Source organism: Chrysemys picta, chromosome 12 (genome assembly GCF_011386835.1).
Source record: "Chrysemys picta bellii isolate R12L10 chromosome 12, ASM1138683v2, whole genome shotgun sequence".
Lineage (NCBI taxonomy): Eukaryota > Metazoa > Chordata > Testudines > Emydidae > Chrysemys > Chrysemys picta.
The window spans coordinates 18081336-18099549 of NC_088802.1; the positions used below are offsets into that span (position 1 = coordinate 18081336).

At 43.8% G+C, this 18214-nt stretch overlaps 1 protein-coding gene across 1 annotated transcript; it reads right to left on the reverse strand.

Annotated features, from left to right (window-relative positions):
* Positions 1 to 13613: 13613 nt before the first annotated feature.
* On the reverse strand, positions 13614 to 17939 carry LOC135972191 (butyrophilin subfamily 2 member A1-like). The gene is made up of 3 exons (XM_065563897.1): positions 17933 to 17939; positions 16745 to 17092; positions 13614 to 13996 (listed from the first exon to the last, which is right to left on the reverse strand). The coding sequence occupies exons 1-3, from the start codon at positions 17937 to 17939 to the stop codon at positions 13614 to 13616; spliced, it is 738 nt and encodes a 245-aa protein (XP_065419969.1).
* Between the last annotated feature and the right edge of the window lie 275 nt (positions 17940 to 18214).

An 18214-nucleotide genomic window follows, 5' to 3' on the forward strand; every position in this document is an offset into this window, starting at 1 on the left:
GGTGCGAAGGTTGCGGATCTCTCGAGACATCTAGATAGACTTATGTGTAATGCTGGGGAGGAGCTAGTGTTCGTGGCACATGTAGGTACCAATGACATAGGGAAGGATAGAAGAGGTGTCCTGGAAACCAAATTTAGGCTTCTAGGTAAGAGATTGAAGTCCAGGACCTCCATGGTACCATTCTCTGCAATGCTTCCAGTTCCACACGCAGGGACAGTTAGACAGACAGAACTGCAAGGTCTCAGTGCGTAGATGAGATGATGGTGTAGAGAGGAGGGGTTTAGATTTATTAGGAATTGGGGAAACTTTGGGCAAAGAGGGAGTCTATGCGGGAAGGATGGGCTCCACCTAAAGCAAAATGGAACCAGATTGCTGGCACTTAAAATTTAAAAGGTCACAGAGCAGTTTTTAAACTAAGGGCTGGGGGAATGCCCACAGGTGTGGAGGAGCACGTGGTTTGGACAGAGACATTCCTTAGGGGAGGATCTATTAATGGAGATTCTCTAAGTCCTTGTAAGGATAAGAGGATAGAGGATGATAAAATATGGGAAGGATCTGATAAGAAACAGTCGAATGAAAAAGAGTCCGATTCAATTACATCACATAATGGTAGATACCCCAAAAGTGAAAATGTTTAAAAAATTGCTTATATACAAATGTTAGAATTCTAAATACTAAGATGGGTGAACTAAAGTGCCTCATATTAAATGAGGATATTGATATAATAGGCATCATATAAACTTAGTGGAATGAGGATAATCTAAGGGACACAGTAGTACCAGGGTACAAAATATATCAGAAGGACAGAACAGGTCATGCTGGTGGGGGAATGGCACTATATGTGAAAGAAGCATAGAATCAAATGAAGTAAAAATCTTAAATGAACCAAACTGTACCATAGAATCTCTATGGATAGTAATTCCGTGCTCTAATAATAAGAATATAGCAGTAGGGCTATATTACCAACCACCTGACAAGGAAGGTGATAGTGACTGTGAAATGCTCAGGGAGATTAAAGAGGCTATTAAAATAAAAGAAACTCAATAATAATGGGGGATTTCAACTATCCCCAAATTGACTGGGTACATGTCACCTCTGGTTGCAGAGACAAAGTTTCTTTACACCTTAAATGACTGCTTCCTGGAGCAGCTAGTCCTGGAACCCACAAGAGGGAGGCAATTCTTGATTTAGTCCTAAGTGAAGCACAGGATCTTGTCCAAGAGGTGAATATAGCTGAACGGGTTGGTAACAGTGACCATAACATAATACAATTTAACATCCCTGTGTGTCTTGGGGGGGAGTGAGGATACCACAGCAGCCCATCACAGTAGCATTTAATTTCAAAAAGTGGAACTACACAAAAATGAAGAAGTTAGTTAAACAGAAATTAAAAAGTACAGTGCCAAAGGTGAAATTCCTGCAAGCTACATGGAAACTTTTTAAAGACACCATAATAGAGGCTCAAATTAAATGTATACCCCCAAATTAAAAAAGTAAGAGGACCAAAAAAGTGCCACTGTGGCTAAACAACAGAGTGAAAGGAACAGTGAGAGGCAAAAAGACATTCTTTTAAATGTAACCCTCCTGCCCGTCAGAGTTGGCAAGAACAAGGACCGGGTTCAGTTTCTAGGGGTTCAGTTTCAATAACACAATGCAAATCCGACTTGAGCCCCTACCCAGTGGCCTGGGACAATCACATACCACCCCCCTGGGCACTTCTAAGAGGCAATACTTCCCTTCTCGCAAGCACAGAGTCTGAGTGTAGCAAAAGCCTTTTAATAAAGGAGGGAAACAATGTGGCATTATGTTGGGGAAACACCACAAACAGGATTCACAACACAAACCATGAGCAAAAGACCCACTCCCAAGTTTGGCAGTGTCCTTTTCCCCTCAGGGTCTTAAGTCCAGCAATCCAAAAGTCACCCCCCTACACCCAGTCTCTGTCCTTGGTCAGTGCAGCCCCCAGAATTCAGAAGCTCATCTGCAGAGGATGGAAGATGATAAAATACAGGTAGGATCTGATGCGAAACGTCCAATAAAAAACAGTCTCATTCAATTACATTATGTAATGGGAGACAGCTAAAAAGTGACAAGTTTTTAAAGTGCTTATATACCAATACTAGAAGTCTAAATAATAAGATGGATGAACCAGACTGCCTCATATTAAATGAGGATATTGATACAATAGGCATCACAGAAATTTGGTGGAATGACAATAATCAATGGAACACAGTAATACCAGGGTACAAAATATATCAGAAGGATAGAACAGGTCGTGCTTGTGGGGAAGTGGTACTATACGTGAAAGAAAGTGTAGAATCAAATGAAGTAAAAATGTTAAATGAATCATAAATGTACCATATGATCTCCATGGATAGTAATTCCATGGTCTAATAATAAGAATATAGCAGTAGGGATATATTATCGACCGCTTGACAAGGATAGTGATAATGACTGTGAAATGCTCAGGGAGATCAGAGAGGATATTAAAATAAAAACTCAATAATAATGAGGGATTTCAACTATCCCCAAATTGACTGAGTACATGTCACCTCAGGACGGGATGCAGAGATGAAGTTTCTTGACACCTTAAATGACTGCTTCTTGGAGCAGCTAGTCCTGGAACCAGAGCCAGATTAACTTTTTGTGGGCCAGGCGCCAAACATATTTGTGGGCCCCCTTTGGAGAGATAGGGCATGTGATGGGGGGCAGTCCACAGAGCAGGGGGCCGGTTGGGGGCAATGAAGCGCAGCACAGCAGGAGCGGCTCCACTCAGCCCAGCACAAGGGCACTGTTTACAAGCCCACAACTGCTAGACGCACACTGGCTGCCAGCGTGCCCCCTGCCCAGGGCCCTGCCCTTATGCCCAGCACCCCCTCACCCAAAGACTTCCCCCACAGATCCCTATGCCAGCGCCCCCTCACCCAGAGACTTCCCCCACAGATCCCTATGCCCAGCACCCCCTGCCCAGAGACCCCTCCCATTGATCTCCCACCACAACTGCACAGAACCCTGCACACCATACCCCCTGCCCAGCTCCCCCACCCACAGATCCCCTACTGTCCAGCACCCCCTTCACAGTCCCACCAGCACCGCTGTACAGCACCCCATATTCCTGAGTGAATTCTGCATCAAATTCTGTGCATAATATTTTTAAATTCTGCACTTTTTTTTTTACAATAAATAAATGTGGAAGCTCCACATGGCAGTGGGGAGCATAGGACATTGAGGTGGGAGTTTACCCTGCAGCCTCCCCCGCCCCCCTGGGACAGGGACTTGCCAGTGAGGCTAAACCTGACCCTGACACAGCACAAGGGCCAGGCCTGCCACAGAAACACCCTGGGGCCCTGCCCCTTTTGTGCCAGGCACACCAGATGTGGGCAGGGAGGCTCAGCCCAGCAGCAGGATCCAAGTGCAGAGGGACTTAGTGTGGGGGGATCCAGATGGGGGTAAGAGGGGTCTGTGAGGGGCAGTCTCGGTGCAGGCAGCTCAGTGAGGGATCTGGATGCACAGGGAGCTTCCAGGTGCAGGGGCAATGGGAGTCTGCAGGGGGGAGGGCAAGTGAAAGTGGTTGGAGCTCAGTGTGGGGGAGGGGGCTGGGTGCAGGGGAGGTGGGGTTCATTAGGGTGGGGGTCCAGCGTAGGTAGTTGGGGTTCAGTGGGGCGGGTGTCTGGGGCGGCTCATCGGGGTGGTACAGATTCAGGGGAGGTGGGGCTTCTCAGGCTGAGGGTTTGATGGGCCTGCTTAACAGTGGAGCCCCAGCTGCTGCCAAGGGGAACTGCATGCTAGGCCCCTGCTTCCCCTATGCCCTTCGCTTCCCCACCCCACCCCCTTCCGTCCCCATTGCCCCTGCTTCCCCTGCCCCCTTCTCTTCCCCATCCCATGCTACTTCCCCACTGCTGGGGCAGTGGTGGAGCAGGGGCAGGAAGAGGTGGGGCTAGGGCAGATCAGGGGTGGGAAGGGGTGGGGAGGGCCCAAAACAGGGGCGGAGATTTGGAGCTTTGGGGAAGAAGTAGGGCAGAAGCAGCTTTTGCCAGCCAGGGGATCAGGCTGTCTGGGGACCTTTCCGACTCTGGGCCCGGTGCCATGGCACCCCTGGCACCATGGTAAACCCGATACCGCCTGGAACCCACAAGAGGGAGGCAATTCTTGATTTAGTCCTAAGTAGAGCACAGGATCTGCTCCAAAAGGTGAATATAGATGGACCGCTTGGTAATAGTGACCATAATATAATTAAATTTAACATCCCTGTGTTGGGGAAAACACCAGAGCAGCCCAACACTGTAGCATTTAATTTCAGAAAGGTGAACTACACAAAAATGAGGAGGTTAGTTAAACAGAAATTAAAAGGTACAGCACCAAAAGTAAAATTCCTGCAAGCTGCATGGAAACTTTTTAAAGACACCATCATAAAAGGTCACTTTAAATATATACCCCAAATTAAAAAAAAGTAGTAAGAGAACCAGAAAAGAGACACAACGGCTAAACAACAAAGATAAGCAGTGAGAGGCAAAAGGCATCCTTCAAAAAGTGGAAGTTAAATACTGGTGAGGAAAATAGAAAGGAGAATAAACTCTGGAAAATGAAGTATAAAAACACAGTTAGGATGCTAAAAAACAATTTGAAGAACAGCTAGCCAAAGACTCAAAAAGTAATAGCATTTTTTTTTAAGTACATCAGAAGCAAGAAGCTGGCTAAACAACCAGTGGGGCCACTGGACAATCAAGATACTAAAGGAACACTCAAGGATGATAAGGGTATTGTGGAGAAACTAAATGAATTCTTTGCATCGGTATTCATGGCTGAGGATGTGAGGGAAATTTCCAAACCTTAGCCATTCTTTTTAGGTGACAAATCTGAGGAACTGTCCGAGATTGAGGTGTCATTAGAGAAGGTTTTGGAACAAATTGATAAACTAAACAGTAATAAGTCAACAGGACCAGATGGCATTCACCCAAGAGTTCTGAAGAAACTCAAATGTGAAATTGCAGGACTACTAATTTTAGTCTGTAATACTATCATTTAAATCAGCTTCTGTACCAAATGACCGGAGGATAGCTAATGTGATGCCAATTTCTAAAAAGGGCTCCAGAGGTGACCATGATAATTACAGGCCGGTAAGCCTGACTTCAGTACTGGGCAAACTGGTTGAAATGATCGTAAAGAACAAAATTGTCAGACACATAGATTAATATAATTTGTTGGGGAAGAGTCAACATGGTTTTTGTAAAGGGAAATCATGCCTCACCAATCTACTAGGATTCTTTGAGGTGGTCAAAAAGTATGTGGAAGAGTGGGATCCAGTGGATATAGTGTATTTAGATTTTCAGAAAGCCTTTGGCAAGGTCCCTCACCAAAGGCTCTTAAGCAAAGCAAACTGTCATGGAATAAGAGGGAAGGTAGGGTAGGAATAAATGGTCAGTTTTCAGAATGGAGAGAGGTAAATAGTGATGTTCCCCGGGGGTCTGTACTGGGACTAATCTTATTCAGTATATTCAGAAATGATCTGGAAAAAGGAGTAAACAGTGAGGTGGCAACATTTGCAAATGATACAAAATGACTCAAGATAGTTAAGTCCCAGGCAGACTGCAAAGAGCTACAAAAGGATCTCTCAAAATTGGGTGACTGGGCAACAAATGGCAGATGAAATTCAGTGTTGATAAATGCATAGTAATGCACATTGGAAAACATAATCCCAAGTATACATATAAAATGACGGGGTCTAAATTAGCTGTTACCACTCAAGAAAGAGATCTTGGAGTCATTGTGGATAGTTCTCTGAAAACATTCACTCAATATGCAACAGCAGTCAAAAAAGCAAACGGAATGTTGGGAATCTTTTGGATAGAAAAGATAAGACAGAAAATATCATACTGCCTCTATGTAAATCCATGGTATGCCCACATCTTGAATACTGAGTTCAAATGTGGTCACCCCATCTCAAAAAAAATATATTGGAATTGGAAAAGGTTCAGAAAAGGGCAACAAAAATGATTAGGAGTATGGAACGGCTGCCATATGAGGAGAGATTAATAAGACTGGGACTTTTCAGCATGAAAAAGAGACAAGTAAGGGGGGATATGACAGAGGTCTATAAAATCATGACTGGTGTGGAGAAAGTAAATAAGGAAATGTTATTTACTCCTCATAACACAAGAACTAGGGGTTGCCAAATGAAATTAATAGGAGGCAGGTTTAAAACAATCAAAAGGAAGTATTTTTTCACACAATGCACAGTCAACCTGTGGAACTCCTTGCCAGTCGATGTTGTGAAGGCCAAGACTATAACAGGGTTCAAAAAAGAACTAGATAAATTCATGGAGGATAGAACCATCAATGGCTATTAGCCAGGTTGGTCAGGGATGGTGTCTCTAGCCTCTGTTTGCTGGTAGCTGGGAATGGGCGACAGGGATGGATCACTTGATGATTACCTGTTCTGTTCATTCCTACAGGGGCACTTGGCATTGGCCACTGTCAGAAGACAGGATACTGGGCTAGATGGACCTTTAGTCTGACCCAGTGTGGCCATTCTTACGTTCTTATCAGTAGGAAAATTAAGGCTGAGCGATTATTATTTCTATTCAATCTCCTTTTAAGGAGGTCACACTAGAGGATCTGGTCATCCCTTCTAGTCTTAAACTCTATGACTCTATTGCTTATCAATTTTTCACATTAGCTTTTGCTGTGAAATTCATCCAGGTTAGTCTTTCTCCACATTTATTAAAGTTACATTACAATACGAACACCTATACACAACAAAAAGAATGATAGCAATAATAAAAAAGCAAGCAAACAAAAGATTTCATATTGCAACAATTTAAGAAGTTACATTTGAAAACAAACACCTCAACCACAATTAAACAAACTCCCACATGAGGATCCAAACTGATACAAAAAGTTTCTTGTCAGAGGAAGGTGATGACACTTACTTATTTCTTTATCTCGTTCGTCTAAAAAGTAAAAGAGAAATCAATATAAATTTTTGTTAGGCATTTCCATTTTCTTACATTTTATTTCTATTTTTCTTCAGTACTACAGTGAAGACTGAGAGAAATCAACCTCTTCAGGACATCAGACAAAACAGGGACCAGTGGTCCCTTCTGGTCTTAAACTCTGTGACTCTATTGTTTATCAGTTTTTCAAATTAAATGTTGGTGTGAAATCTATCCAATTTAGTGTTTCCCCACATTTTATCTAGTTAGTATAATCCCTCAACCAAAAACATAATAATGAAAAAAGCAATCACACAAACAAACAAAAACAGGTTAAATATTACACCAGAATTGCAAAATTTTAATTGAAAAGTAAATAAAAATTAAACAAACTCCTATATCAGGATCCAATTTCATACAAAAAAAATTTTTTTGTCTAAGGAAGGTTAATGACACTTACCAATTTCCATATCTTGTTTGACTAAAAATTAAACAGAAATATACATATTTTTTATTGTTTCCCTTTTCTTATGTTTTATTTCTCATTATCATCAATATGATAATTATGGCTTAGAAACTCTTAGACCACCCTTGACAAGTGTTTGTCTAACCTGCTCTTAAAAATCTCCAGTGATGGAGATTCTATATCTTCTCTAGGCAGTTTATTCCATTGCTCAACTACCCTGCCTGTTAGGAAGTGTTTCTTAATGGCCAACCTAAACAGCCCTTGTTGCAATTTATGCCCATTGCTTCTTGTCCTAACCTCAGAGGTTAATGAGAACAATTTCTCTCTCTCCTCCTTGTAACAACCTTTCATAAACTTGAAAACTGTTATCATGTCCCCCCTCAGCCTTCTCTTCTCAAACCCAATTACTGTATTTCTTACCAATTAATCAAATTAGCTTTTTGTGTGATATTTATCCAGGTTAGTTTTTCCCCACATTTTATAAAGTTATATCCCCCACAATGAGAATAATCATAAAAAACAAGTAAGCAAACAAACGAAAAGAGATTTAATAATGCAAAAATGATTAAATACAAAGGGTACATTTAAATGGAAACAACTCTACAACAATTAAACAATCTGCCTGTGATGCAATACATCACTTTAAAACCATGTCCTTTGGAGTTCATGGGGACACTGCCACTTTCCAGCGGCCACCTACATTGACAATATCATCATCTAGAAAGAGATCTGGGCTGAATATATGAAGCACGTAACTGCGGTATTTTGGGCTCTCAAAGAGGCAGGTTTGATGCCAACCCAACTAAGTGTCAGCTGGCCACCCAAGAAGTCACTTACCTAGGGTATGTTGTGGTGGGGGTTGCGGGGAAGGCGGGGGGATGCGGAGAGCTATGACCTTTGGTGGAAAAGTCGAAGACCTAGTGGCCTGTGGGATACTATTGACAGTTCATCCCAAACTCTGTTACCATGGCTGCCCCTTTGACAGACCTGGTTAAGGGCACTGCACCGAAATAGATCCACTGAACCAAAAGCTGTGAGAAGGCATGTAGGGCACTACAAGACCTGTTGACCCAGGAGCCAGTAATATTCCACTCAGCCTTCTCAAAGCAGATATGTTCAATGTCAGATGCAGAGCAGTGCTATCTCAGGAATTCAGAAGAGAAGAACACCCTGTTCTCTATCTTAGCAGGGAGTTATTCCCACATGAGATAGCCTAACAGGTCATTGAATGAGGCCCTGGAGGTGAAAAAAGCAATTGAGGCTCTTTACGATTACTTTTGGGGGGCAGCCCTCCCGCCTAGTAACTGACCATGCACCACTCCACTGGCTGAAGTCAATGATAGGCCATAACCCAAGCATTATGCAGTGGCATCTCTCAATGCAGCCATAGAGCTTTCAACTGGTACATCATTCAGGCATGGAAAATACAAAAATATATATGGAGTTATCACAGGATGGTGGGGACATAAACCAGTCCCAGGATACCACAGCCTAGAGTCTGAGGTGGACAGTGTGTGAGGGGCTATACAAACCCCACACTGGGTGTGACAGGGTGAAAGAACAGTACTGGGCCCAGGTAACCCTGCCCCTCCAGCCCTGCAGCTCATGCGCCAACTGCAGAAAGGGCTGAAAAGGGAGCAACCCAGCTCAGAAGGGAGAGGCACGGGAGGGGGACAGACCTACCCAGAAGTTACTGACAAGGTCACGGGAGCAGCCTCCCTGAGGGACTGACTATATGCTTAGGCCTGGTTGGGGCTGATGGTTTGGTGCCTTTTCTTTTTCTTTTCACCTTATCTTGGACTTGAAGCTGGGGAAGACTAGCAGCTGGTAGGGAGAGACCCAAGGAGGGTTATTTGGGGGCCAGACACTGTTGACCCTCCTAGGGTGCTGGATCAGAGCCTGATGTAGTGGGTGGGCTCGGGTTCCCCTATCACTGCCTACCTCACTGCACCTCTGATTAAAACAGGGCCAGGACTGCAGGACCTGCTGAATGAGAGGTGGCATTAAGTGTATTAACCACTAGGCCACCTGACCCACCAATGCATGGGCACCGACTCTGTGGTGCTCCAGGATTCAAGCACCCACTGGAAAACAATAGGGGGTGCTCAGCACCCACCAGCTGCCACTAATCAGCTGTTTGGGGGTGGGCCCCAGGGCTGGCTCAGCACCCAGGGACTGTGGCACCACCAGTACTTCATCCCTCCCTTCCCCCACTCTTCCTTTTCCCCCGAATTCCCCGCCAGTAGCTCCTCTCTGCTCCCTGGAGCAAGCGGCAGAAGAGAGGCACTTGGGGGAGGGGGTGGAGAGGAGAGAGCGGCGGGCAGGGGACCCTCAGAGGCAGGGCTGGCTCTAGGATTTTTGCCGCCCCAAGCAAAAACAATTTTGCCCGCCCTCCCGCTGATTTTTCTTACTCCACCCCCCCGACCCTGCCTCAACTCCGCCCCTTCCCCAAATCCCCAGCCCTGCCTCCTCCCCCCAGGCTCTCAAGCCTAGGAGAGAGGGAGGGAGAGGGAGAAGCAGCGCGTGCGCTGCGGCCACTCGGGGTCTCCCCCTCCCTCCCAGGCTCTCAAACCCGGGAGGGAGGGGGAGATCCCGAACGGCCGCGGCGCACGAACCAGCTGATTCGCGTGCCGCAGCCGCTCGGGGTCTCCCCCTCCCTCCCAGGCTCTCAAACCTTTGAGAGCCTGGGAGGGAGGGAGGAAGGGCGAACAGTGGCGCGTGAGCGGCAGCAGCGGAGGTGAGTTAGGGCGGCCGGGGCACATTTTTAGGGGCGGCATGGCCCACGCCAGAATGCAGCCCCTAAAAATGTGCCGCCCCATGCACCAGCTTGTTTTGCTGGTGCCTAGAGCCGGCCCTGCTCAGAGGAGTGGGCAGAGAGGAGTGGAATCGAGGCACTCAGGGGCGGGAACCCATCAGCAAAAAGAAAAGTCAGAGCCTGTGACAAGTTGATTACATTCCCAGATGAGGATCCAATTTTGTACAAAAATTTTCTTCTCAGAGGAAGGAAAATGATACTTACGAATTTCTAGATCTTTTTTGCCTAAAAAATAAACAGAAAAATACATAAATGTTTATTATGAGCTTTGCTTCCCTTATGTGTTGTTTCTCTTTAGCCTTACCCCAATTGTTATGAAACTAGATTATCACACCCTGTCCTGGGTCACATCCCCATCCCAGTCAAGAAAAGATGAAAACTCCTCTGGGCTAAACTAGCATTAAACAGGCTTCCTGAAGGGCCTGGAGGAAATGATCTTAAAAGGGAGAGTTTGTCACGGGAAGGGGGCAGCTACTGGAACTCAGAAGTAGCTGATTCTTGGAACGGAGTCATTGGAAGACAACTTGTGAACCTCTGCCACTCACAAGGGTCCTTCAGACCAGGTACAAGCTGACTGCAGCAGGGAGCGATTGAAGATAAACCTTGTTCTGGGATCTAGCTGTACCGAAACTTCTGTCATGAATTCACTTAATCCACACTACACCCCCAGCTTTCAAATGGTTTCTAGACTCTTCAGTCTGTCACACTCCCTTGGCATCTCTCTCTTCCTCCTGGGTAAGCCACACGACTTCACCGCCTTCTTAGACTGGACCTCTCAGCCTTCAGAACTCGTGCTTTGCACTCCGAGTTCTGTTCAGTGAGTCCAACTGAGATACTCCTGGTAGAGACTCACACATCCTTCAGGGAGAAACGCACCTCACCAAACATTTGCAGTGGCACTCAAACAGCATTGTCAAAACAGTCAGATGTATTAGTCAATTGGACACAACATAGGCAGGCCGTAGGTTATCACAGAGAATTGAAGGTTAAAGGATAGACCATTCTGGTCATCCCAGAGCCAAGAAAGACTCTGAGACTGAGGGCTGGTCTGCACTGAAAACTTACACTCCTCAGACATGTAGCTATGCCAAACTCACCTCCTAATTGAAAGGACTTTTAAAGGGAGAGGGTTCTCTGGAAACATCCACTTAGGCCGTAAAATGGTCCAGCCTATTATACACAAACCAACCCTCCCCAACATAGCAAACACAACGAAATAAAAATAATTCAAAGAAACCAACAAATGTATATACAATTGTGTGACTGCAGTCAAAATTTGTATTTGTGAAAAAAGCAAAATTGAAACTTACCGACTTCTTCAGTAAGTTGCCCTTAAAAATACAAAAATAAATATAAATTATTTTCCACTCCCTGCCTCATGAAATAGTGTTAAAAGACTACATTCTATAGATACAAAATTCACTAGGAGTATGGCGGGACAAGTCCAATTTATTTGGAAACTGGGCAGATATTCTTTATGGACGAAGTGAACCTGGAGCATGGACAGCTGTGTCTGAGTTATGTGACAGTTGATATGTTTTTTTCCCCCTAAGTGAAGAAGAAATTTGTTTATTTACTGGTTTACCACAGGGGCATTTCTGTTGGGCCTATCACTGTAATGTCGAGGTGCACTACACTTTGTTAGCAAAAAAGACCTTTGACATACAAATATGAAAGGCTAGGCTTTGCAGAAACTTCTCTCAAGCAGGAAAGAGACAGACAGTGATAACCCCCTGAGAACAGGGAAGAGGGGGAGAAGGAGAACTGAGCAGAACACAGAAGTATCTGCTATGATCTGAGTCTTTGGTTCAGTTCTATAGCCTAAGACTCTCCTCCCTCCTATTTTCCCACCCCCACCTACAGCCAGGCACACACCTCTGCCCCTACCCTCTACTAATAAATGTATATGAATTTTTCTTTTTTATTTAGGACAAGATCAGCAGGTCACACATTCTTTTCATATTAAATTCCGAAATTCCTCTTATTTATCAGAATAAAACCTTTCTATACAGTACATTTCTCCCTCTGATATTTACCTTTCATTTTAAAGAGATAAACAATGAGGCCAATGAAACCAAACAAAACCACCAGGATCACACTGAGAGCCACCATCCAGGAATTCACCCTCGGGAAAAATGGATCTAAAAAAAAACACAGACAGAGAGTTTGCCTTTGTTTGGAAGTCGCAAGAAAAATCAGATGTTTTAATTCCATACAAATACATAAATAGTACCCAGCAGGATTTCTGTGAGATAAGAGTGAAAAAATGACCATGTCTACACTATACAAAATACCAGAAACTGATTTTAAAAATGACTCCAATCAACACAGATTTAACACTGATTTATCCTGGAAAAAACAGACCTGATTTGATCCATTGCTATTCAGAGAGTCATAGAATTCAGAGTTAAATTCTCTGCTCATAAAACCTCACTGACTTCAATAGAGTTATGCCAGCAAAGAACTGAATCCTTAGTGTTCAGCAACATTCAGAAATTGTCAGATTAATTAGAATATTTTTGAAAAATCCACTATTACCCCCCAAATATTTGAAGGAATCATAATCACAATTTCTCCAAACAATTCTGTAGGAAACGAATTAATCTTCATTTACTGTTCTTGTGTTCACAGTGATTCAGACATCCACCCAGGATGGAATTTTTGAAATGTACCTAAAGCTTTCTCTGCACACGGTTTATGCTCTGATACAGTGAAACTGGAGCAACCCTCTTATGTGGCCATTCTTAAATTGGTTCAAGAGTTGACAACACATGAGGGTTACACCAATTTGAATAAATTGATGCACAAAACCTTAAAACATAAATCGGCTTAATAGTGCTCTACCTCCATTTAGCTGAAGTTGGTAAGGAATTGACTGGAGCTAAATCTATATAGGGCACTGTGAAACTTTTATGAGTGTTTACCGAAGCAAGTGTCATCAATTAACTAAATAGTTAATCAGTGCAACTTTTGTGTGTAGACAAGGATAAAATGAGTCCCTTTGTGGATCGAGACCAAAGTGGCTTAAGGAGCACAAGTCCCACTGAAAATCAGGAGAAAGAACATCACATGACTGAGGTGACAATTCACACAAGTAATGAACAATAAGTTGGGGGAGCAAGAAGATCACAAAAAGCCACAGTACAGAATTTACCACATTCAAAAATATCGTTAAGTTTGCAGTGTCAGTGGATTGAGTGAAAGTTTCTTATCTAAAGGTTGGAAGTTTGTGTCTGTACGTGCGCGCATGCTAGAATATCAGCAAAGTCAGACTTAACATTAAATTTACATGAAACCCAAAACTTTGATAGACTTAATACTCCCAACGAAGGGAATCAAATTGCCTAAGCTGTGACCCTGTAAAGATACCAGCCTCCCATCTTCCATGTTTGTATGTGGATTATGAAATATCCACCACCGACGTTTTAGTTCTTGTTTTCCTATATTTTGTTTTGTTTCTGGTGGTGGTGAGTTCAGTGTGGGATTTGGATGGTAACTGACCTGCTATATATACTGCTGATTCCTTTGCTAGATTGAGAACGGTGTTCCTGATGCAACAGGACAAGTTCTGGTTGGCATGTTCTGTTACAATGATCGCAGTTTCTGTTTCAAACAGGTTGTTATACCCTTGGGATTTTGTTTCAGAGAGTGATGGTAAATGTTGTCCACTGAGATCTTTCCACAGCACCTCAGGCTCTGGGTACCAACCAGCTGATCGACAAACCAGCCGGATCCCTCCATCCTGGTGACCCTCAACAGAGATGAGAGGAGCAGAGCCCAGACCTAAAGGGAAAATGCATAAAGGTGTCAATTCCATGAATTAATTTGTAAAGCAGAAGGGATGAGGGACAGTTTGTGGATCCCTCATTCATAGTGGAAAGCACTTATTCCTGGGGGTAGTCAGTAGAAAGGATAAATGAATACTGGAATTTCTGAAATTCCAATACTCATAGACACAAAAAATGTAAACAAATATTTAAAATAATTTCACTGAGTCAGTGGGAGATAGTTTTGTCTCAACACAGGAGGAACTGAGTGTTGAGCACCTTTGGAGATGTGACAACGTAGATACCTGAATAGGATCTGAACTTTTGAAAATCTGATCATTAGTGCATTGGATAGATATATTTATTATTTTAAAAAGTCTAACTGGCTTCATAGTTGCAGTGTCAAAGCAGCAGGAGACAAATGCTAAATCTTGTCTAAGAGGGATAATACATAATTTTCCCTCCCCATTGTGACACTCTGCACTCCATATTCACCATAGTAATATGATTAAGATATAATTATGTTGCATCTTATACAAGATGTGTCATGTCAGGTGTCAATGGAAACGTTATGATTTGCTGAGTATGGTTATCCTATGTGTATGCATGTATCATTTTTGTATCTGGAGTTATGAATATTGATTATGCATCTGTATTTCAAATGTGCTTGTCCTCGGTAAATCCCACAACTAGCCTTTCAGGTACAACAGTGAAGAAGCTAGACAATGCTAATGGCCCATGAGCAAAAACAATGGGCCATGGAAAAGTCTTGTCCTCACCAGGGAACACTTCAGACAGCTTATGGATCATGGCTGCCATGACTCATCAAGCATGCAGGGTCATCTGACTAGATCACATGATGCTGAACTCCCTTTTGGTACCTGTATTTTTCCACAAACTGGGCTGGGAACCTGGCTTGGAACAAAGGGGTTCCCACCATATGGAAGAAACTATAAAAGTGGGAAGTGACATCACCAACAGGCCTCACCTTCCCCACAACCCAACATCTGAATATACCTCTGGAAGAGCACAGACTTTGAACTGGGGAAGTGCTGGTCCCAGGTGGGAAAGAAGGAAACCCTGCCTGTGTATGAAACATTTACAAACTGCTTGTACTATCTAACAGGGTGAGACACTGTTTGATTCAAACCCTGTGTAGTATATTAGGCTTAGATTGTATATTTGTTTATTTGCTAAGTAATCTACTTTGATCTCTTTGCTATCACTTATAATCACTTTAAATCTATCTTTGTGTCATTAATAAATCTGTTATATATTTGTAACCTAAAACAGTGTGGATTGAGTGAAGTGTTTGGGAAAAATCTCAGCTCAGTTAATGAAGGTTTTTGCATTTTCCTCTCCATATCGAGGGAGGGATGAACTGGGTAATTGTAATAATCTTTACTGGTCAGGCTTTTGACCAGGGCAGGACGGTACAGCTCCAGGGTCCTAGGTTGGGAAGCTGGTGGCTGTTTTGGCTGAAGCCTTGCTATTGTTGGTTCATGAGTGCCTGGCCAGATGCATTCATGCACACAGCTGGGTGTGGTCCCTGCCGGTGGATATTGGTGTGAGTACAAATGTGGAGGGCTTTACAGCTAGTCATAATGTCATAGTGCAAGAGGGAATCCAGATTGGTGAGACAGAGGGCTCAGCTGTACCCCAGATCCAGGTGGCACCCCAGGGGAGCCCATCACACCCACCACCACCATCACCATTTTACAGTCTCAGCAATAAGAACGCTGCATTTGATTGTAACTACATCCCGAAGCAACAACCAACAGTGCACCAATGAGAAGGCCATAAAAGTCTGTCAGTCGCAACTTAGCCACATAGCCTAGAAATGACTGCACAGCAACTGGAAGGCCATATGTGTCCAGAAGTCCTTTCCCTCTTAACTAAAGACTGCTTTGGGGTCAATTAAGACTGGGCAAGAAAGTGCCTTGGCCATCCTGAAAATGTTTTTAATGATATGTTTGGAAAGTTTCCAGCATATTTTCTCTAGTATGAAAGTGGCTGTTTGATGAAAGATAGATACACTGTGTTATTGTAAAATATATCCCAAGCAGGGAGTCAGAGTTGTTGTAATAGATATGGATATAAACTGGACATTAGGAAGTTTAGACTTGAAATTAGACGAAGGTTTCTAACCATTAGAGGAGTGAAATTATGGAATAGCCTTCCAAGGGGAGCAGTGGAGACAAAAGACATATCTGGCTTCAAGGCTAAGCTTGATAAGTTTATGGAGGGGATGGTATGATGGGATAGCCTAATTTTGGCAATTAATTGATCTTTCACTATTAAAGGTAAATCTGTCCAATGGGCTATGATGGGACACTAGATAGGGTGAGATCTGAGTTACTACAGACAATTCTTTCCTGGGTGTCTGGCTGGTGAGTCTTGCCCACAGCTCAGGGTTTAGCTGATTGCCATTTTTGGGGTTGGAAAGGAATTTTCCTCCAGGGCAGATTGGCAGAGATCCCTGCATTTTTTTTTTTTTTTTGCCTTATTCTGCAGCTTGGGGCCTGGGTCACTTGCTGGAGGATTCTCTGTGCCTTGAAGTCTTTAAACCATGAGTTGAGGACTCAGACATAGGTCAGGGGTTTGTTACAGGAGTGGATGGGTAAGCTTCTGTGGCCTGCATTGTGCAGGAGGTCAGACTAGATGATCATAATGGTCCCTTCTGACCTTAAAATCTATGAGTCTATAATAGGAAAGAATAAAGCCTGCAAACCGCACAAAGCTAAAACTGTCACAAGCTACTGACCTGCTACTCGCAGTTCCAACATGGTTTCTTTAGAAAAAGTATTGTCTTGAACAAAGCAGTGGTATTGTCCTTCATCAGAGTGACTGACATTGAGAATCCTCAAGTGAACATTTCCATCTGTGAGTCCAGCTTTCAAAAGCTCCGTCCTTCCCCAATACTCTGGCATCTGGCCATCAAACTGATCCTTCCCATCACGGTACAGGTGCACAATGGATAAATACTCTGATCGGAACCATCTCACCTCCATCTTTGCAGCGCTCATCCGGGGGGACAGGTGACAGGATAACACAGCTTCCTGACCCAGGGTGGCAGTGACAGGGTCCCGGGGTCCAACCACTGTGAACTTTGCTGGAAAATGCAACAACAACAAGAAAAGCAGCTCAGAGGAAATTGGGAATTTGATATGAAGGACATATCCAACCGGTTCCATTTCAGACAAACTTTCCAAAAAGTTTAGCCAGAGGCAGACACTCGACATGGAAAATTTCAGCCTGAATGTTTAAGAGAAAGCAGTGCTCATGGGCAGCAGGACTGGGGCTCTGTTATAAGAACACTCAGCCTCAGTGTATGGCACAGGCACACAGCACTGAGATGGGGCGTGGAGCTGATAACAGGCAAGTTTGGCGAATGGCCCAGGCACAGAGCACTGGACAGAGAGGGCAGCTGAGAATTGGTAGGTTCAGTGTATGACAGAGGCACACAGTGCTGACACGGGGTGGGAAGCTGAGGACAGGTGTATTCAGTCCATGTCACAGTCACACATCAGAGAAACTGAGGCAGAGAGCTGGGAATGGACGTGCTCAGTGTATAATTGAGACAAGCTTACTATTTAACAGCTCATTTTTGAAAGTGGTTTCAAATTGACACACTTGCTGATATTGCCATGACATTTGCTGGGACTCAGCAGGAGTAAGGGTAGGGTTGACCGGCCATATTTGGTGTTCTTTCACCAAGATGTTCCTGAGATCTAGCCCTATTGATAGAGCCAATTGTTGGACTATTATCATATAACCATAGAAGATTAGGGTTGGAAGACACCTCAGGAGGTCATCTAGTCCAATCCCCTGCCCAAAGGAGGACCAGTGTCAAATAAATCATCTCAGCCAGGGCTTTGTCAAGCTGGGCCTTAAAAACCTCTAAGGATGGAGATTCCACCACCTCCCTAGGTAATCCATTATGATTCAATACTGCACATGGTCAAGAGACCAAATAACCAAACATAGCAAAAATTATTGCCTAAAAACAAAACAGTACATGACAAAAAGGAGACATCCATACCATCCTCCTGGGAAGCAATTCCTATCTTGCAGTGTGCTCACCTTACACAGAAGGTGTGCTTGAAAAATACACCCCAAACCCACTTATACCGTGGCTGTTTACAAGTGAGAAAGCTCTTTATACATCACCTAAGATCCAACCCAGCAGTTCCTTAACTTGTTCTTCTGTACTTTCCTTAACTCTGTTTTGGAT

Coding starts and splice junctions, on each gene's coding strand:
- LOC135972191 (XM_065563897.1), bottom strand. Junction 13,997..16,744: donor GTTGGAACTGCGAGTAGCAG/GTCAGTAGCTTG, acceptor TTTTCCCTTTAG/GTCTGGGCTCTGCTCCTCTC.